The sequence below is a fragment of the Neofelis nebulosa genome, chromosome 4, assembly GCF_028018385.1.
Source record: "Neofelis nebulosa isolate mNeoNeb1 chromosome 4, mNeoNeb1.pri, whole genome shotgun sequence".
In the NCBI taxonomy this organism is placed as follows: Eukaryota; Metazoa; Chordata; class Mammalia; order Carnivora; family Felidae; genus Neofelis; species Neofelis nebulosa.
The window spans coordinates 108,809,741-108,829,288 of NC_080785.1; the positions used below are offsets into that span (position 1 = coordinate 108,809,741).

The following is a 19,548-nucleotide window of genomic DNA, read 5'->3' on the forward strand; positions in this document are numbered from 1 at the left end:
AAAGTCTTCACAGCCACGCTGGGTGTGGCCATCAAGGTCCCACTTTCTAGGCTACGAAGGGAGGCCTAGAGCAGTGAAGCCCCACCCCACACACGTGGGTGGGGAGAGGGGCTGACCTGAAGGGACCCCTGCAGCTGCCAGGCTGACCCAAGCCGGACCCTGGCGTCCGCCCTTCATCTCGCTTCCTGTCTGTGGGCCAGGCTCCCTCCCCGACGTCACCTTGAGCCCCTCCACCATGGATGCTTCAGCCTGATCCTTGCCGGCTTGGCCCTCCCTGAGGCCGGGGCACCTCAGGATCCCTGGAACCCAGCCCCGCTCCCTCACCAGCTCTGGGGGTCTGCTGCTTAGGCCCTGGGGCTTCCTCCCCTCCATAAGTTGTGACTTTGGGGAAGAACTGGGCCCCCGGTGGTGACCAGGAGCTCCTCCGTGTGTTCCCTGTTCTCCTTTGCCAGACTCCACAAGGGGGCGCCCTCTGGACCGGACCGCTTTCCCAAAGCCCTTTTCTGTACTTCCAGGACGCCCAGCCTGCTGCTCCCCTGATGTTCAGTGCTGTGCCTGGGTCCTGGGAGCCTGGCTCTGGACGCACCAGATGGAAGCTGAAAACCTGACCTCTTGCTAATAAATTTAGGAAAACCGGGGCGCTTGGGGGGCTCAGTCGGTTAAACGTCCCACTTCAGCTCAGGTCATGGTCTCAAGGTTCATGAGTTCAAGCCCCCCCCCTCCCCCCCCCGTTGAGCTCTGTGCTGACAGCTTGGAGCCTGGAGCCTGCTTCGAGTTCTGTGTCTCCCTCTTTCTCTGCCCCTCCCCCACTTGCTCTCTCTCTCAAAAATAAATAAAAACATTAAAAAATATATATCATTATAAATTTAGGAAAACCTTTTCCCTTCTGAAACTCAGAACCTCTAACCTTCAGGCTCTAGAAACTCATCTCTTCAGGATCATTAACACAAATTGTACGGGGTTGGTTCACCTGGAAATACTAAAACCTCTTCTTACTTTCTTCCCGTAAAGCTGGGGAACTAGCCAGTAGCTTCTCCAGTACAGTAAGAATATCAGTCAGGATCATCATGGGTCCAAAGTTCAGGCATTGGAAACCTTGCTTAGAATTTTTGAATATCAACCATTTCCCTTAAAAATTGATTCAAGCTCTTCCTGAAATCTGAAATGAAAGTTATCCCTAGTGGCTCCTACTAAGCAAAGATTCTTAACCTTGTTGGGTCTTTCCATTGTCCAAAGATTTAATCACTGAATTCCAGATAATTATGTGTGTGCTTTTTTTTCTGGGGAAAGAGTTCAACAGACTTTCAAAAGGATGCAGGATCCAAAGTAGATTAATAACTGCTTAGTAATCAGGAAAATTATATCCCCCTGACCTAAGATGCTGTGAAATTGCAACTAGCATTTGCTACAAGTGTTTATTTTCATTTTTCTATATTTTAGAGGAGGGGGGGAACACAAGCAGGAGAGGAGCAGAGAGAGAGAGAAGGGGAAAGAGAGAGAGAATCCCAAGCAGGCTCCTCCCTGTCAGCATGGAGCCCAATGCGGGGCGGGGGGGGGGGGGGTGCTGGAGCTCACAAACTGTGAGGTTATGACCTGAGCTGAAATCAAGAGTTGGATGTTCAGTCCACTGAGTCACCCAGGTGCCCCCTTGCTAAAAGTGTTTAAACTTTTGCAAACAGACCAGTCTGAAGACAGGGTGTAACAGAATCTGAGCACGAGGTTGCCTCAGACAGGACCCCACTGGTGGGTGTACTCAGTAACTGCACCCACCCCCACCACAGCTGCCTGGGCAATGTCAGAAGACTGTCACCTCTCAGGTACAGGGACAGGAGAGGTTGTGCTGGAGCCAAGTGATTTTCCCAGAAATCTCCCCTAATCCTTTTTTAGGTGATGTTCAATTCCACGAGGGGTTCTCCTTCACACACTGAAGTCAGAGCTGCTCTTGTGATTCTAGTTTTTACAATACTTAGGCCTTGCCTAGTGACCTGGGGCTTGGAATGCTAAGTCTAAGTTTGCCCTGCCCATTCCTGGAGACATCAGCGTCTGAGGGGCCCTGAGATTTGCCACAGGGCTACTGGGCACTGATATCCTTGGAGCCAAGCTTGGTGAGGTGGAGAGCTACTCAGAGAAGGTGGACAGGCAGCTCCCAGGGGACCCTGTTAGTCAGTGATGGAGTAAATGTGCCTGGGAGTCTGCGACCAGGCACAAGAGAGCCTGCCCCTCTCCCAGGGAAGAGCTCTCAGACTGTGGGACACCTGGGCCATTGCTTCCTGCTAATTATGTTGCCCTTGAGCAAAGTTACAACTTCCCTAGGCCTTACCCCGCCACCACTAGCACCTGCTCTGGGGAGGGTGCACAAGCCTGGTGTTTGAGGAACCAGTCTGTGCTCATGGCATTGCACACCCACAAGTCTTGTGCAGAGGAAAGTGCCTATAACAGGACATCTTGTAATCAGTGGTATCTTAAACTTTGCAGCCCTTTCTATTTTATTTATTTTTAAGACAGAGACAGAGAGACAGGGCATGAGTGGGGAGTGGGGCAGAAAGAGAGGGAGACACAGAATCTGAAGCAGGCCCCAGGCTCCAAGGTGTCAGCACAGAGCCTGACATGGGGCTCAAACTCACGAGCTGTGAGATCATGACCTGAGCCGAAGTCGGACGCTCAACCGACTGAGCCACCCGGGTGCCCCAGCCCTTTCTCTTTCTTAATAGTACCTAAAGCAATGTCTTCTAATCAACATTATCTTAGACTTCTTGAAACACAGGAGGGCTGGTGTTGAGAAATCTGCACCAATGTAAACCTGATAACGGCAGCTCTCTCCAGCTCCTCAGATGTAATTAGCCCAGTTAAAAAAAAAAAAAACAAAACTTTATTTTTTTTTTCTAAATCAGTCAATAAAAAAATGATTTTGGCTATAAACTTGTCCTGAGTTCCTAAGACTTCATCCAAATTACGCCAGAGTGCAGCTTTATGGGCCCAGGGGAGTCAGGACCACAGAAGAGACCCAGGTGACCTTGATCCTGACTTTGGCGGCCTCCTGCCCACCAACCCACACTCTGTGCCCCATGGCTTTGTTCATGCTGTTGTCTGCCAGGGGCTCTTACCTGTTCCTTTCCTGGCAGACTCTGGCTGTCACCTCTCTCAGGATGGCCTCAGGTGGCAGCTCCCCCTCCATCCCACCCTCTAAGGGGTGCCTTGTCCTCATCCTTGTCTTTTCTCCTTTTACTTGTCTGCTTTTCTGCCCTCTTGTCTGGGGTCCCTGTGGGAGGCAGAGCCTCTTGCTCATTTTTGTGTCCAGATCTAGCCTGGTGTGTGAGAACCAGGGAGCAAAACTCCAGCTGCTGGCACACAGGAGGCCCGTCTACCCGGCCCGGCTGGCAGGAGACCACACCTCCTCCCTCAGCGCCCCAAAGCAGAACATCACTAACCCAGCAAACCTGCCCCTTCATCCTGGGTCCCAGCAGAGGGAGAGCGGAGGTGGGGGAACTGAGATCAGAGCCCCTCTGGCTATCTGTGCAAGAAACAGGACAATTCAAGACTCTGCTGTAACTGGATGTCAGTGGCGGTTCGGCTTAGTTCCACAATAGAGCTGAGAACCTCTGGTGAATGTTTGGCCACTAGGAGATGAATTACCAGGAGTATGAAGAACCAGATTTAGCAGAGGTTTACAAAATGCAAAACGTCAGCAGTTCTGAGTTAGGATAAGTCCAAACGAATGGGGTTGTCTCGGCTAATCCTGCATCCAACAGGAAATTATCCATCCTTGAGGCTAGATTCTGGTGACTTCCAGGAAATGAAACCACGTTCCGGGCTGGACTGCCTTCTGTAAGTCCAGCTGGGCCCAGAGTCTCTGTCTCACCCAATGTTGTCCCGCAGCCTGGCCGGCACTTTATCCTCGAATACAGGTGCACCTGTGAGTTGTGCTGGAGCCCACTGGGCTGTCTAGAGACTTGCAGCCCCCCCTCCTCTGCCTTGTGGCCTAAGAGTGGTAGGACTGGGCTAAGGCCAGGCCCCTCAGAGTGAGTGCTGCCATGGTCTTGTATCCAGTGGTAGAAAAGGGGTGTGAGAAGCACCAAACAGCCCTGTCCTCGAGAAGGATCTCTACATATCAGGTTCTGGGAGACTCCCACATAAACTTGGAGCTTAGGACTTGACCCTGGCTGCACATCAGAATCATCTAAGCAGCAGGAAAGCTTGGGGATGGCCCCCTCCACCCCAGTTCTGTACCTGTGCTGTGGGTCCCAGTAGACTCAAACAAGTAGACACTACCACTTTGAAAGCATACAGGTGACCCTAGCTCTTCCTGGTACTATCAATAGGAGAGCAAAGAGGCTCACATCTGAGAAAAAACAGGTGTACACCCTCATCTTCCCAGGATTCTGGTCTGGGGACCCAGGAGGGCCCTTTGTGTGGGTCCCTTGTTCCTAACGGTGGCTACTGCATTTCCAGGAGGTCCCCCAGGGCCAGCACTGAGCCTTCTGCACCCACCTCCAGAAATCCAGGCCATTTCCCCATCCTACATGGTTCTGAATGTTCATGCCCACCCAGGGAGGGGAGAACCCCAGATAAGGAATAATCACACACTTTGGAACAAGAAGGCTTACTACCATTGGCTGGTTCTGTGACCTCAGGTGACTCTCTGACCTCTATCTTCTTTTCTGCAAAACCTGGACAATATTGCCTCCTTTACAGGGTTTCTGGGAGAAGCAAAGTACATGAAAACACTAACCAATGGCAATTACGGAAAATTAAAACACCCATTAAGCTTTTTCCACTGGCGATTTATTTATTTATTTTTATTTTTTTTATTTTTCAACGTTTTTTATTTATTTTTGGGACAGAGAGAGACAGAGCATGAACGGGGAAGGGGCAGAGAGAGAGGGAGACACACAGAATTGGAAACAGGCTCCAGGCTCCGAGCCATCAGCCCAGAGCCTGACGCGGGGCTCGAACTCACAGACCGCGAGATCGTGACCTGGCTGAAGTCGGACGCTTAACCGACTGCGCCACCCAGGCGCCCCTCCACTGGCGATTTAAAACAATGTGAAAATTGATACTAATGCTTAAGTAAATTTTTTCAGTTATTTTAATCATGCAAACACACAAGACCCACCCTCAAACAAGGCCTAAGGGACAGTGACATGAATGAAGAGAAACATAAATTTGAGGGTGTGACTGCCTGACGCCTTGAGGATGAAATGAACCAGAGCCACCTCTGCCCAGCAGCCCTGCACTGCCGCCTGCTGCTCCAGTAGAATTCAGAAATCACCTTCTCTGGAACACCAGCCTTCCTTTCTCTGGGGAGCGTGGTGTTCCTGTGAGCCCTATTGAATCCTTCATATCAAGTTCATCTCCCTAAGCAGATGTACACGTCAGGGACTCTACCCGCAACATGGGCTCAAACTCACAACCCCAAGATCAAGAGTGGCATGCTCCACAGGCTGAGCCAGCCAGGCACCCTGGCTTTATTGTTTTTTAAAAAACATTTATTAGTTGCATTTTACAATGTAATTTTCACAACTGTCATTGTGCCCATTTTATAGATGAGAGAAACTGAAGCTCAGGAAAGGTCAAGTCACTTGCCTAAGTTGCACAGCCAGGAGCCTATAATTCACATACCAGATCCCATATTCCTCAGCATGTTGGGCAGATTTAAAACTTTTCAAATTATGAAATTATCAAACTTTATGGAAACTTTAAAAGAAAAAAAAAGTCAGTTTAAAAGGGTCCTTTGAGGGGGCGCCTGGATGGCTCAGTCCATTAAGCATCTGACTCTTAAAAAATTTTTTTTAAATGTTTATTTATTTTTGAGAGATAGAGCATGAGCAGGGGAGGGGCAGAGAGAGAGGGAGACACAGAATCTGAAGCAGGCCCCAGGATCTGAGCTGTCAGCACAGAGCCTGATGTGGGGCTCAGACCCTTGAACTGAGAGATCTTGACCTAAGCTGAAGTCAGATGCCCAACTGTGCCACCCAGGTGCCCCTAAGCATCCAACTCTTGATCTCAGCTCAGGTCTTGTTCTCAGGGGTGTGAGTTCAGGCCCCACATTGGGCTCAACGCTGGGCGTGGAGCCTACTTAAAAAAAAGGTCCTTTGGGAAAAGTTGAACGTTCTCTTATCTGGAAAGTATTGTGATTGGAGAACAGATCATTCTTCTTCTATCTCCTTATCCAGTATGCAGAGCAGTTGGGGGGCCACAGTTTAAAAATTTAGAAATAAAACATTTCTAGTGAGTTGGACATGAGAGATGCTGTCCCTTGACGAAGATTGTTTTTGAGCTTCTAGTTGTCACAGAAATCTTTATTATGGAAAATACAGTGGCTGCAAGCCAAGAGACATATCTTGGTCCCTCTGTCCCTCCCCTGTGTCATCTTGGGTAACTCACCATCCACTTTTGCCTCTATTTCCCCTCCACGTAGATGACAATCCAGTCCTCCCTACCATGAGAAACCACAGGAGTATACAAGCAGCATTAGGGTCAATGATGTAGGTCAAAAATGGCCAAACGTTGGAATTCCATATCATTCAGCCTATCAATAACAATCATTTATCCTAACAGCTCTATGAGGTAGTTGTGCTAATAAAACACATCTTCTAGATTGTGGAGCTGAGGCTCAGTTCCACAAAGACTGCCACACCTGGGCTGGACTCCAGCCCAGGCTTTTCCATTTCTGTGAGGAGTTCTGAAATAAGATACCCAGTGTTGCTATTTTCCCCCTCTGATAACAATTACTGGATACCCGATTACAGCGACAATGCTCTGGTTTGAGTATGAATTTCCTTACTATCCAGCCTTTTCTTACACATTTCCTTCCCCAAGAACCAGACACTAGGGTTTGGGCCCATGTGAAACCCTACCTATTCCCCCAAAGAACTGGGTTAAGTTTTAACCAAAACGTATTTCTTCTTTTTGTGGATACAAGCCAGAAAGGGTTTTTATTTTTTTTATTAAAAAACTTTTTAAACTGTTTGTTTTTGAGGGAGACCGAGTGTGAGCGGGGGAGGGGCAGAGAGAGAGAGGGAGACACAGAATCCGAAGCTGCTCCAGGCTCTGAGCTGTCAGATCCCAGGGCTCGAACCCACGAAACACGAGATCATGACCTGAGCTCAAGTCAGACGCTTAAATGAGCCACCCAGGCGCCCCTTTCCTTTTCTTTTAAAATAATATTATTTGGAGGCAGAACTCAGCAGCCTGATTTCTAGAATCTGGGGACGAGCTCCGCTCACATCCGAGTCCCAAGGGCTCCGGTGAGAGCGCGGTACGTCCAGGTCCGGCGAACGCCAAGCTGTCCCGGAGCCCCTTTCCCTGCCGGAGCGAGCTCCAGGAGGGCGAGACCTCACCTCCGCACCACCCACGTTCCGAACCTGAACCACCGCGCACACGCCGACCGTGGCAGGCCGAGGAGAGGTGCATGGCTAGGCGTTCCTGGGCTGCTTGTTGCGGGAAAGTCCACCTCCCAGCATCGCTCCCAGAGGAGGAGCCCGCCGACCTGCCACCGAAGTCAGGCAGCGCCCGGGCTGGAGAGACCTCGCCTACCTGCCTGCGGGGCCGCCCTGGCCGAGAGACCCAGACCTTCGGCAGCCTCTCCCGGGACAAGCAGCAAGCATGCGAGCTGACCCGCTCCGACTGAGAAGCCCCACCCGTCTTGCTGCGGCTCTGCGGTCTCTCACCGCAGGGGAGGTCCCGCCCCGACATAGAGACCCTGCCCACTAGCGGGCCTGCCCACGAAGACAAGCCCCGCCCCAGCCGGGAGGCAAGGCCCCACCCCCGCAGACAGCTTCTTGCCCCGATCGGGAGACCCCGCAATTCCGCGGGGTCGAACCCGGACAAGCGCGGGATCCGATTTGGTCTCGTCTGCCATCGTAGCCTCCCGAGGGTTGACCTTTGCCCTGAACTCGCCCCGCCCCGTCTTCCCCTCCCGGCGCCGTGGTACATCCGGCGCGTTGCGCTTGGCCCAAGATGGCGGCGCCCATGTGCTTCCGCGGGCTCAGGCTGCGGGTGAGTGAGCGACGCTGGCGGGGTCCTGCGGTTCGTGGTCGGGGCCTTAGTCTCCGTGTCACGTGCTCCTTATCTCACAGGTGCTGTCTTGGAGCCGAGAGCTGCCGTGCTCCTGGTGCGCCCTGCACACGTCCGCGGTCTGCACTAAGGTGAGCACGGCCGGGCGCGTGGGCGGTGTGGCAGCGGCTTGGGTCGGTGGGTGATCTCAGTGTCACGGCCCCTCCCTGCTTCTAGAACCGGGCGGCCCGAGTCAGAGTGGGCAAGGGGGACAAGCCGGTGACTTACGAGGAGGCGCACGCTCCGCACTACATCGCCCACCGCAAGGGCTGGCTGTCGCTGCATACAGGTGAGGGGGCAGCGGGGGCCGCTGTGCTGGGGGCTGTGGGAAGGAGAAGTTCTCGGCTGCGGCCTGTGACACAGAGTGAGATAAACACGTTCAAGAGGCTTCTTTCAGCTCCTACTTTTTCACAGGTTTTATTTCCAGATTTCATATTCGTGAGTTGTGTGCGGCGTGTGCTGTCACCCTCATTCTTAGACGGGGCAGAGCAGCGACCTCTCGTACTCCTTCTCCGCTGAGGTTGAGCGAGGCTTTGCCTTCTTGTTTCAGCGTCCGTGCTGTAAACAAGTGTTCTTTTTGAGATCTGCTAGTCCTCCGTTTTTACGATTTTGTGCTTTTCGTCGGTGATTGCACCGCCTTAAAATAGCCCAGATGCTGAACCGTGAAGCACAAGAAGGGTGTGACGCACATTGCAGAGAAAATCTGCGCGTCGGGTGGGCTTTCTTCAGGCTGAGTTACAATGCTGCTGGCAGAGAGTTCAGTGTTAATCGCCGTTTGTATTTTTTTTTTTTTTAATTTATTTTTGGGACAGAGAGAGACAGAGCATGAACGGGGGAGGGGCAGAGAGAGAGGGAGACACAGAATCGGAAACAGGCTCCAGGCTCCGAGCCATCAGCCCAGAGCCTGACGCGGGGCTCGAACTCACGGACCGCGAGATCGTGACCTGGCTGAAGTCGGACGCTTAACCGACTGTGCCACCCAGGCGCCCCAATCGCCGTTTGTATTAAACAAGGTGTCTTTAAACAGAAACATGTGAAACAAAGTTACGTATTGATGTGTTGACCAAAATATCTTAATCAAGGGCATACAGAAACGTAACCCTGTATTTCCCCCAGGAGCGATGGTTCAATGTTCCCTACTTCGTTGTTCATGGTGATTTTATAGAATATAACCATTAGCTGATTAGGATCAGCTGTATTTTCTTCATTATGAGGGTTCTCAGCTTTTGGATGTGTTGAGATCCATCTGTCTAGAAAACTTACTTAAAATACACATGACTGCCCTCCACCCTGTTCAGGTTCTGGTCCTAAGGTCTGGGGATGGGTGTGGATGCTCTAAGATGTGCAGGAGTTGCTGGAGCTATACTGAGAATCCACTGGTTGAGGCTGCATACCTGGCTGGTGAGAGAGCTCATGGCCCCTATCTCTGAAGCTGGTGGCCTCATCTCTCGGGACCAAAGGGTGGCCAGTGCTTCCATAAGGAGCCCAGAAAGAGTGTGAAAGGGCTAGACAAAAAGGATCATCTGGGTTTTGTGCCCTGTTAAGGCCTTGCTCTTCCATTTTGTAAAACAAGGATAACCAATAATATCTACTTCACAGGATTTGTTCAGGAATTTAATGAAATAATGTACTTTGAACCAAAAAAAATTTTTTTTAAATATAATTTACTGTCAAATTGGCTTACATACAACACCCAGTGCTCATCCCAACAAGTGCCCACCTCAATGCCCATCACCCATTCCCCCCCCCCAGCCCCCCCATCCACCCTGTTTGTTCTCTGTATTTAAGAGTCTCTTGTGGTTTGCCTCCCTCCCTGTCTGTAACTTTTTCCCCCCTTCCCTTCTCCTCTGGTCTTCCGTTAAGTTTCTCAAGTTCCACATATCAGTGAAAACATGTGATATCTGTCCTTCTCTCACTGACTTACTTCACTCAGCATAATACCCTCCAGTTCCATCCACTTTGCTGCAAATGGCATGATTTCATTTTTTCTCATTGCCAAGTAGTATTCCATTGTATATATATAAACCACATCTTCTTTTTTTTTTTTAATTTTTTTTTCAACGTTTTTTATTTATTTTTGGGACAGAGAGAGACAGAGCATGAACGGGGGAGGGGCAGAGAGAGAGGGAGACACAGAATCGGAAACAGGCTCCAGGCTCCGAGCCATCGCCCAGAGCCCGACGCGGGGCTCGAACTCACGGACCGCGAGATCGTGACCTGGCTGAAGTCGGACGCTTAACCGACTGCGCCACCCAGGCGCCCCTAAACCACATCTTCTTTATCCATTCGTCAGTTGATGGACATTTAGGCTCTTTCCATAATTTGGCTATTGTTGAAAGTGCTGCTATAAACATTGGGTACATGTGCCCCTATGCATCAGCACTCCCGTATCCCTTGGGTAAATTCCTAGTAGTGCTGTTGCTGGGTTGTAGGGTAGGTCTATTTTTAATTTTTTGAGGAACCTCCACACTGTTTTCCAGAGTGGCTGCACCAGTTTGCATTCCCACCAACAGTGCAAGAAGGTTCCCATTTCTCCACATCCTCTCCAGCCTCTATAGTCTCCTGATTTGTTCATTTTAGCCACTCTGACTGGCGTGAGGTGGTATCTCAGTGTGGCTTTGATTTGTATTTCCCTGATGATGAGTGGCGTTAAGCATCTTTTCATGTGTCTGTTGGCCATCTGGATGTCTTCTTTGGAGAAATGTTCATGTCTTCTGCCCATTTCTTCATGGGGTTATTTGTTTTTTTGGGTGCTGAGTTTGGTAAGTTCTTTATAGATTTTGGATACTAACTCTTTATCCGATATGTCATTTGCAAATATCTTTTCCCATTCCGTCGGTTGCCTTTGAGTTTTGTTGATTGTTTCCTTTGCAGTGAGGAAGCTTTTTATCTTGATGAGGTCCCAATAGTTCATTTTTGCTTTTAATTCCCTTGCCTTTGGAGATGTGTTGAGCAAGAAATTGCTGTGGCTGAGGAGGTTGTTGCCTACTTTCTGCTCTAGGGTTTTGATGGTTTCCTGTCTCACATTTAGGTCTTTCATCCATTTTGAATTTATTTTTGTGAATGGTGTAAGAAAGTGGTCTAGTTTCATTCTTCTGCATGTTGCTGTCCAGTTCTCCCAGCACCATTTGCTGAAGAGACTGTCTTCTTTCCATTGGATGCTTTTTCCTGCTTTGTCAAAGATTAGTTGACCATATGTTTGTGGGTCCAATTCTGGGTTCTCTATTCTATTCCATTGGTCTATGTGTCTGTTTTTGTGCCAATACCATGATTACAACTTTGTAGTAGAGGCTAAAGTCTGGGATTGTGATGCCTCCTGCTTTGGTTTTCTTCTTTAATAAACTTTGGCTATTTGGGGTCTTTTGTGGTTCCATACAAATTTTAGGATTGTTTGTTTTAGCTTTGAGAAGAATGCTGGTGCAGTTTTGATTGGGATTGCATTGAATGTGTAGATTGCTTTGGGTAGTATTGACCTTTTAACAATATTTATTCTTCCAATCCATGAGCATGGGATGGTTTTCCATTTCTTTGTGTCTTCTTCAATTTTCTTCATAAGCTTTCTGTAGTTTTCAGCATATAGAGCTTTTACATATTTGGTTAGGTTTATTCCTAGGTATTTTATGGTTCTTGGTGCAGTTGTAAATGGGATCAGTTTTTTTCTCTTTCTGTTGTTTCATTATTGGTATATAAAAATGCAGCCGATTTCTGTACATTGATTTTGTACCCTCTGACTTTGCTGAATTCATGTATCAGTTCTAGCAGTCTTTTGGTGGAGTCTTTCGGGTTTTCCGTATAGGGAATCGTATCATCTGTGAAAAGTGAAAGTTTGACTTCTTCTTTGCCAGTTTTGGTGCCTTTTGTTTCATTTTGTTGTCTGATTGCTAATGCTAGCACTTCCAACACTATGTTAAACAACAGCAGTGAGAGTGGACATCCCTGTCGTGTTCCTGACCTCAGGGGGAAAGCTCTCAGTTTTTCCCCATTGAGGATGATGTTAGCTATGGGCTTTTCATCTATGGCTCTTATGATCTTTAAGTATGTTCCTTCCATCCCGACTTTCTTGCGGGTTTTTATTTAGAAAGGATGCTGTATTTTGTCAAATGCTTTTTCTGCATCGATTGACTGGATCATATGGTTCTCCTCCTTTGTTTTATTAATGTGATGTATCACATTGATTTGCGAATGTTGAACCAGTTCTGCAGCCCAGGAATGAATCCCATTTGATCATGGTGAATAATTCGTTTTATGTGTTGTTGAATTTGATTTGCTAGTATTTCATTGAGAATTTTTGCATCCATGTTCATCAGGGATATTGGCCTGTAATTCTCCTTTTTTGTGGGGTCTTTGGTTTGGGAATCAAGGTAATGCTGGCTTCATAGAATGAGTCTGGAAGTTTTCCTTCCGTTTCTGTTTTTTGGAACATCTTGAGAAGGATAGGTATTAACTATGCTTTAAATGTCTGGTAGAATTCTGTTGGAAGCCATGTGGTCTAGGACCCTTATTTGTTGGCAGATTTTTGATAACTGATTGAATTTCTTCACTAGTTATGGGTCTGTTCAAATTTTCTGTTTCTTTCTGTTTGAGTTTTGATAGTTGTGGGTATCCAGGAATTTGTCCATTTCTTCCAGGTTGTCCAGTTTGTTGGCATATAATTTTTCATAGTGTTCTCTGATAATTGCTTCTATTTCTGAGTGATTGGTTGTGATAAATCCATTTTCATTCATGATTTTATCTCTTTGGATCCTCTCTCTTTTCGAGAAGTCTGGCTAGGGGTTTATCAATTTTGTTTATTTTTTCAAAAAACCAACTCTTGGTTCTATTGATCTATTGATATATATATATATTTTTTACTCTATATTGTTTATTTGTGCTCTGATCTTTATTGTTTCTCTTCCCCTGCTGGGTTTGGGTTTCTCTGTTGTTCTGCTTCTAGTTCTTTTAGGTGTGCTGTTAGATTTTTGTGTTTGGGATCTTTCTTGTTTCTTGAGATAGGCCTGGATTGCAATGTATTTTCCTCCTAGGGCTGCCTTTGATGCATCCCAAAGGGTTTGGATTGTTGTGTTTTTGTTTTCATTTGTTTCCATGTATTTTTAAATTTCTTCTTTAATTGCCTGGTTGACCCATTCGTTCTTTAGTAGGATGTTCTTTAACCTCCATGCATTTGGAGGTTTCTCAAACTTTGCCTTGTGATTAATTTCAAGTTTCATGGCATTGTGATCTGAAAGTGTGCATGGTATGATCTCAATTCTTTCATATTTATTGAAGGCTGTTTTGTGACCCAGTATGTGATCTATCTTGGAGAATGTTCCCTGTGCACTCGAGAAGAATGTATATTCTGTTGCTGCAGGATGAAAAGTTCTAAATGTATCTGTCAAGTCCATCTGGTCCAGTGTATCATTCAGGGCCATTGTTTCTTTATTGATTTTCTGTCTAGGTGACCTGTCCATTGTTGTAAGTGGAGTGTTAAAGCCCCTGCAGTTACCACATTCTTATCAATAAGGTTGTTTATGTTTGTGATTAGTTGTTTTATCTATTTGGGTGCTGCTGAATTCAGTGCATAGACATTTATAATTGTTAGCTCTTCCTGATGGATAGACCCTGTAATTATTATATACTTCCCTTTTTCCTCTCTTGTTACAGCCTTCAGTTTAAAATCTAGTTTGTCTGATAGAAGTATGGGTACTCCAGCTTTCTTTTGACTTCCAGTAGCATGATAGATAGTTCTCCATCCCCTCAGTTTCAATCTGAAGGTGTCCTCAGGTCTAAAATGGGTCTCTTGTAAACAGCAAATAGATGGGTCTTCTTTTTTTTATCCACTCTGATACCCTATGTCGTTTGGTTGGAGCACTTAGTTCATTTACATTCAGTGTTATTATTGAAAGATATGGGTTTAGAGTTTTTGTATTATCCGTAGATTTCATGCTTGTAGTGATGTCTCTGGTCCTTTGTGGTCTTTGCAGCATTTCACTCAGTGTCCCCCTTAGGATCTCTTGTACGGCTGGTTTAGCGGTGATGAATTCCTTCAGTTTTTGTTCATTTGGGAAGACTTTTATCTCTCCTATTCTGAATGACAGGCTTGCTGGATAAAGGATTCTTGGCTGCATATTTTTCCTGTTCATCACATTGAATATTTCCTATACTCTATTCTGGCCTGCCAAGTTTCAGTAGATAGGCCTGCTACTACCCTTATGTGTCTACCCTTGTAGGTTAAGGCCTGTTTATCCCTGATTGCTTTCAGAATTCTCTCTTTAACTTTGTATTTTGCCAGTTTCACTATGATATGTCGTGCAGAAGATCTATTCAAGTTACGTCCGAAGGGTGATTCGGATGCCTCCTGGATTTCAATTCTGTTTCCTTCCCCAGATGGGAGAAGTTCTCAGCTATGATTTCATCAAATACAGCTTCTGTCCCTTTCTCTCTCTCTTCTTCTGGACCTCCTATGATACAGATATTGTTTCGTTTCACTGAGTCACTTAGTACTGTAATTCTCCCCTTGTGATCCAGAATTTTTTTATCTTTCTTTTTCTCAGTTTCATCCTTTTCCATAATTTTATCTTCTGTTTCGTTTAATCTCCCCTCTGCCTCTTCAGTCCTTGCTGTCACTGCCTCTAGTTTATTTTGCACCTCATTTATTGCATTTTTTAAATTCATCATAACTATTTTTTAGTTCCTTGATCTTGGCAGCAATAGATTCTCTGCTGTCTTGTATGCTTTTTTCAAGCCCAGCGATTAATCTTATGACTGTTATTTTATCTTGTTCAGTTATGTTGTTTATATCTGTTTTGATCAATTCTTTAGCTATCATTTCTTCCTGGAATTTCTTTTGAGGAGAATTCTTCCATTTCATCATTTTGGCTAGTTTTCTGTCCCTTATGTGTTTTAAAACGTTTTTATGTGTCCTGCACCTGTGAGCACTACTATATTAAAGAGGGGTGATACACTGTCCAGGGCCTGGCCCTTCAGGAGGTGTTTTTTGGAGTGTGTTACTTGCTCTCTGTTGTTGTGACTTTGGTTACCTTATCTCCCTACTCATAATGATGTTTTGGACCCTCCATCAGGTGTGCTTTGATTTGTTTGCTGAAGTAGCCCTTAATAGGAAAACAAAAAACAAACAGAAAACAAAAACAAACACACAAAAAAACCCCCAAAAACAAAAAACTGGAAACACCAGCTACAAGTAAACAGCAGGGTGGAGGTGGTGCTGATTGAAGAGGCCTTATCCCATACAAAGAAATGACAGGGACAGGGAAAAAGAAAAAATAAAAATTGACCAGACAGAGAAACTATACGGCTTAATCCAGAGAGAGGGAAAGGAAAATAAAAAAAGGAGGTGTAGAACATGTATCAACAGAATAGATTAAATGTGTCTGCTTAAACAAACCAACAACCAGAATAACCCGATTGGAGGAGGGAAGATATGAGAAGGAAAAAAGGAAGAACATATCTATATAATAAGAATTGTCTGAGAATTAATCCAGGCAGTGCAGCAGCACAGGTCTGGAGGAGCAGCTATCTGTCTGGTCTTCAGCATCAAGCCCTCTCCAGTATCCAGTAGATTCGTAGTTACCCGGCACAGAGGGGCGTGGTTTCGTGTAGGTGGGTCCCGCCTCCACTGGGGGTCCCGCCTCCACTGGGGGCCCCCGCTGTCCGATCCCTGAGGACCCACCTTGGTGGTGATGGGGAGAAAAATGGCGACATCCCAGTCTCTCCTCCACAGACTGGGTGTCCCAAACCACTCTGTTCGAGCCGTCCTCACTGTGCCACGGGTGCAAAAGAGGTGGTTTGCCCCGCTCCGCTGACTCCTGTGCCTCCCTGGTGCTTGGCTGGGATTCAAACTCCTGCTCCATGCACCCCAGTACTGGGGGAGTGCCACTTGGCACCGCCTGATATATGGTCTCTGGCTGGCAGGCACAGGCAGTCTTTGTGCTTTGAGCGGATGTATGTCTTCTTCCCACAGCACTCCAGGGAGGGGATCGCTTTCTCCTACTGCAGACTTTGTCTCTGACCTAGCCACCAGTCTGGGGCAGGCTCCCCTCCTCCCCAGGTGCGTGGTCAGGGCAGCCAGCCCCCAGAGAAAGCCCCCGCAGTTAGAAAGTGGATCTCTTCCTCCTGGTCTATCATTTTCTCTTGTCCAAATACAGTCCTATGCTTCCCCAGCCTCTGTTTCTCTTCCCTTTGTCTCTCTGCAGAAGGGGATCCTTCCACTCGGTTCATTTTCTCTCTCCCAGTTCACAATCATGCACCTATGGCCTGTCAGGTTGTCCCAGTGGGTCCCTGGAAGCTACTTTGTCACTTTGCCTTCCGGACTCTTCGAGTTCAAAGTCCTTTGGCTTCAACACTGCTTTGTTTGAGAGACGAGGGAACTTTGAGTCCCCTTCTCTGCCATGTTGGCCCCCCTGTACTTTGGACTTTAAAGTGGTACTCTTTTTATTTCACTTATGGAAAAAAAGAGAAGAAGCCAGGGTGGGGGGTGGAACTGACTGTCAAGTGCTCTTGGATGTTACCTCCGGAGGTTTTTGCTGATTCTTCACGGTGCCCTTCTCTCTTCAGGTAACCTGGATGGGGAGGACCATGCTGCAGAGCGAACGGTGGAGGATGTTTTCCTTCGAAAGTTCATGCTGGGCACTTTTCCAGGGTGTCTGGCTGACCAGGTTATCCTGAAGCGCCGGGCTAATCAGGTGGAGATCTGTGCCCTGGTCCTGAGGCAGCTGCCTGCATACAAGTTCTACTTCCTGGTGGGTTATAGTGAAACTCTGCTCTCCCACTTTTACAAATGTCCTGTCCGTCTGCACCTCCAAACTGTGCCCTCCAAGGTTGTGTACAAGTACATCTAGCACAGTCACCTTTTTTGCATCAGGCTTGAGCCTGCCAAGGACAGGAATGTGTGGGAAAGGGGTGAAGTGGGAATGGGGAAAATGTATCCCTTCAGTTAACTGAGGATTCGTTTTCAAAGCTGCTGTTGAATAAATAGACTTTCCATGTTGTCTTGCCTCTTGGTTTGTCTTTACTCTTTAGAGAACTGGAATAGAGTCCTTTTGAGGGTGGTCCAAGGCTCCCAGACAGGCCAGGCCACCAGTTGTTCGAAGTTTGGGTAACAGCTGCAATGCAATGATTATCTTGTGCCAATCACTTTATCAGGAACTTTACTGAAAGTTCTTTGTTTTCTCTCAAAATGGAAAGATCCGTTTTTGGTGATTATAAAATAATGTTGAGTTTAAAAAATTTTAAACAATATCTACATGTGTCGACCATGAAAGTTTCTTGTAATTCTCCCACAGAGAGAACGACTGGGTACAGTTTATTTGCAGATGATCTCCCCTCCCTCCCCCCCCCCCCCCCCCCGGCCACCTAGAAACACCCTAATGCGTACCCATTGGTTTATTACACAAGCTTTCAACAGAGCAGTGACTCTGTGCCACAGATTCTTCTGAGTGCTCGGAATCCATCAGTGAACAAAACATTCTGTTCCAGGATCCCTGCCTCCATGGCACTTGTGTCTCTGTGGAGGTGGGCATGACTCCAAGCAGGTGAGGGAGGTAGACCTATAGGTCAGTGGGAGAGAGCATTTCAGAAAGTGGCATTTGCAAAAACTGCACGTGGTGCTGGGTGGTGGGGCAGGAATTGCTGACCAATTTCGCTCTGACCCTGACCTTGACCCTCACCTTGATACACTTAACCTTGAACTTCAGCCTCACATATCCTACTCCCAACTCTGACCTTGACTTATTACCCTCTGATTCTACCCTAAAGCTCTACTCTCACTCCAACAGAAATGCTGTCTCTAGTCCTACCTACCACTTGATCATCACTCAACTTCACTCTTGCCTGAGGGTCTCAGTGGGATCCTCCTGGCATCATGTCTGACTCTGACACTGACTTTGATCATGTCCCTCATATAACCCTCTCAGTTTGAGTTTCTGAAAACATCATTCTAATGCTATCTGATCCTTACCGTGACCCTGACTGACCTCATCGTAACTCCCAAGTTAGGAGTTGCTTGCTTTGACTCTGACCATAATCCTGATCCAGATTCTTATGACCTTGACCATAAAACTGAAAGTCATTTAAATTTGACCCTATCCCTGATCTTCCTTCAGTGATAAAGTGGACTCTGACTTTCACCTTGAAAGTCAACCATCACCCAGACTCTCCCTTGCACAGATCTGACCCTATTCTTAACCCTGATTGTAACCCTGATTCTAACAGTCAACAGCCTTTGATTGATAAGACTGATTGTCATTCAGGCCCTGAGATACCTTCACACCCTGCTGACAAAGCTCAACCTTGACCTGATTCTGACCCTTCTGACCTCCACTCTGACACTGACCATGACCCTGGATTTCATGTGAATTTGACCCTCACCATCCTCCTGATTCTCACCATAACACTTTGACCCTTACCCTAAAAGTGATCTGACTGAACCTCAGCTGGATTTGATCATGTCCCTGACCCTCATGACCCTGATCAACCCACATACCATGAAACTTCACCTAACTCTGACCTTGACCCTGAACCTTATTCAAATCCGTAACTGACACAGGTCCAGACTGTGACCCTGATGTGCAGCCTTGCTTTGATAATCACCATTACTCACCCAGATCTTGACCCTGATCCAGTTTTTAATTGAAATATATTTGACATATTGTATAAATTTAAGGTGTATCAACTTAACATGTACATCTTAAATGTATCAAGTTAACATGTACACCTTAAATGTACATATGTATCTTGATACATATCATGATTGCAACAATTAGCTCTGTCATATTACAGAATTATTCTGTCTTTTTAGTTGTTGGAATAATGAAGTTCTACATTCCTAGTAAGTTTGTTGATTATAATACAACATTGTCTATATTCACTGTATTGTGCATTGTATCTCTAGGGCTCATTTAATCTTCATTGTAAATTTGTACCCTGAGACAAAAACTGCCCAGTCCCCTTCCCTCCTCTGCCCCTGGTAACCACCATTTCACTCTGTTTTGTGAGTTTGGCTTTTTTAGATTCCACATATAAGTGATATCCTACAGTATTTGTCTTTGTCCATCTGAATTATTTCATTTAGCGTAATTTCCACAAGGCCTATCCATGCTGTTGCAAATGGCAGGATGTCCTCTTTTCTCATTGCTGAATAATATTCCATGTGTACCACATCTTTATCCATTGATTTGTTGATGGGAGGGTGGTTGTTTCCATATTGGCTATTGTGAACAAATACTGCAGTAAATATGAGAGTGCATATCTCTCTTCAAAATCCTGTTTTTATTTCCTTTGTGTATATACCCAGACATGGAATCACTGGATCATTGGTAGGTCTACTTTTAATTTTTTTTATAAACCTTATATTGTTTTCCACTGTGGTTGAAACATGCACACCAGCAGTGTGAAAGAGGTCCCTTTTCTCCATGTCCTTGTCAGCAATTTTTTATATCCTGTCTTCTTGATAATAGGTGTTCTGACAGGTGTGTGGTGATGTCTCATTATGGTTTTGAT

At 46.6% G+C, this 19,548-nt stretch overlaps 1 protein-coding gene across 2 annotated transcripts; it reads left to right on the plus strand.

Moving 5' to 3' along the window:
• The first annotated feature begins 7,734 nt into the window (after positions 1-7,734).
• Positions 7,735-17,046, plus strand: MRPS24 (mitochondrial ribosomal protein S24). 2 transcript variants are annotated; one of them, XM_058725718.1, is made up of 4 exons: positions 7,735-7,998; positions 8,049-8,147; positions 8,233-8,344; positions 16,606-17,046. In XM_058725718.1, the coding sequence occupies exons 1-4, from the start codon at positions 7,960-7,962 to the stop codon at positions 16,887-16,889; spliced, it is 534 nt and encodes a 177-aa protein (XP_058581701.1). In that variant the 5' UTR covers positions 7,735-7,959; the 3' UTR covers positions 16,890-17,046. The 2 variants fall into 2 exon arrangements, with proteins under 2 accessions (XP_058581701.1, XP_058581702.1); XM_058725719.1 differs by having other exon boundaries at positions 7,737-7,998; positions 8,079-8,147.
• The last annotated feature ends 2,502 nt before the right edge of the window (positions 17,047-19,548 follow it).

Excerpts from the sequence above, each read along its gene's own strand:
- MRPS24 (XM_058725718.1), top strand. The coding sequence starts at position 7,960 with ATGGCGGCGCCCATGTGCTTCCGCGGGCTCAGGCTGCGG. Across the intron at positions 8,148-8,232 it reads CGTCCGCGGTCTGCACTAAG|AACCGGGCGGCCCGAGTCAG; the intron begins GTGAGCACGGCC and ends CCCTGCTTCTAG. Across the intron at positions 8,345-16,605 it reads CTGGCTGTCGCTGCATACAG|GTAACCTGGATGGGGAGGAC; the intron begins GTGAGGGGGCAG and ends TTCTCTCTTCAG.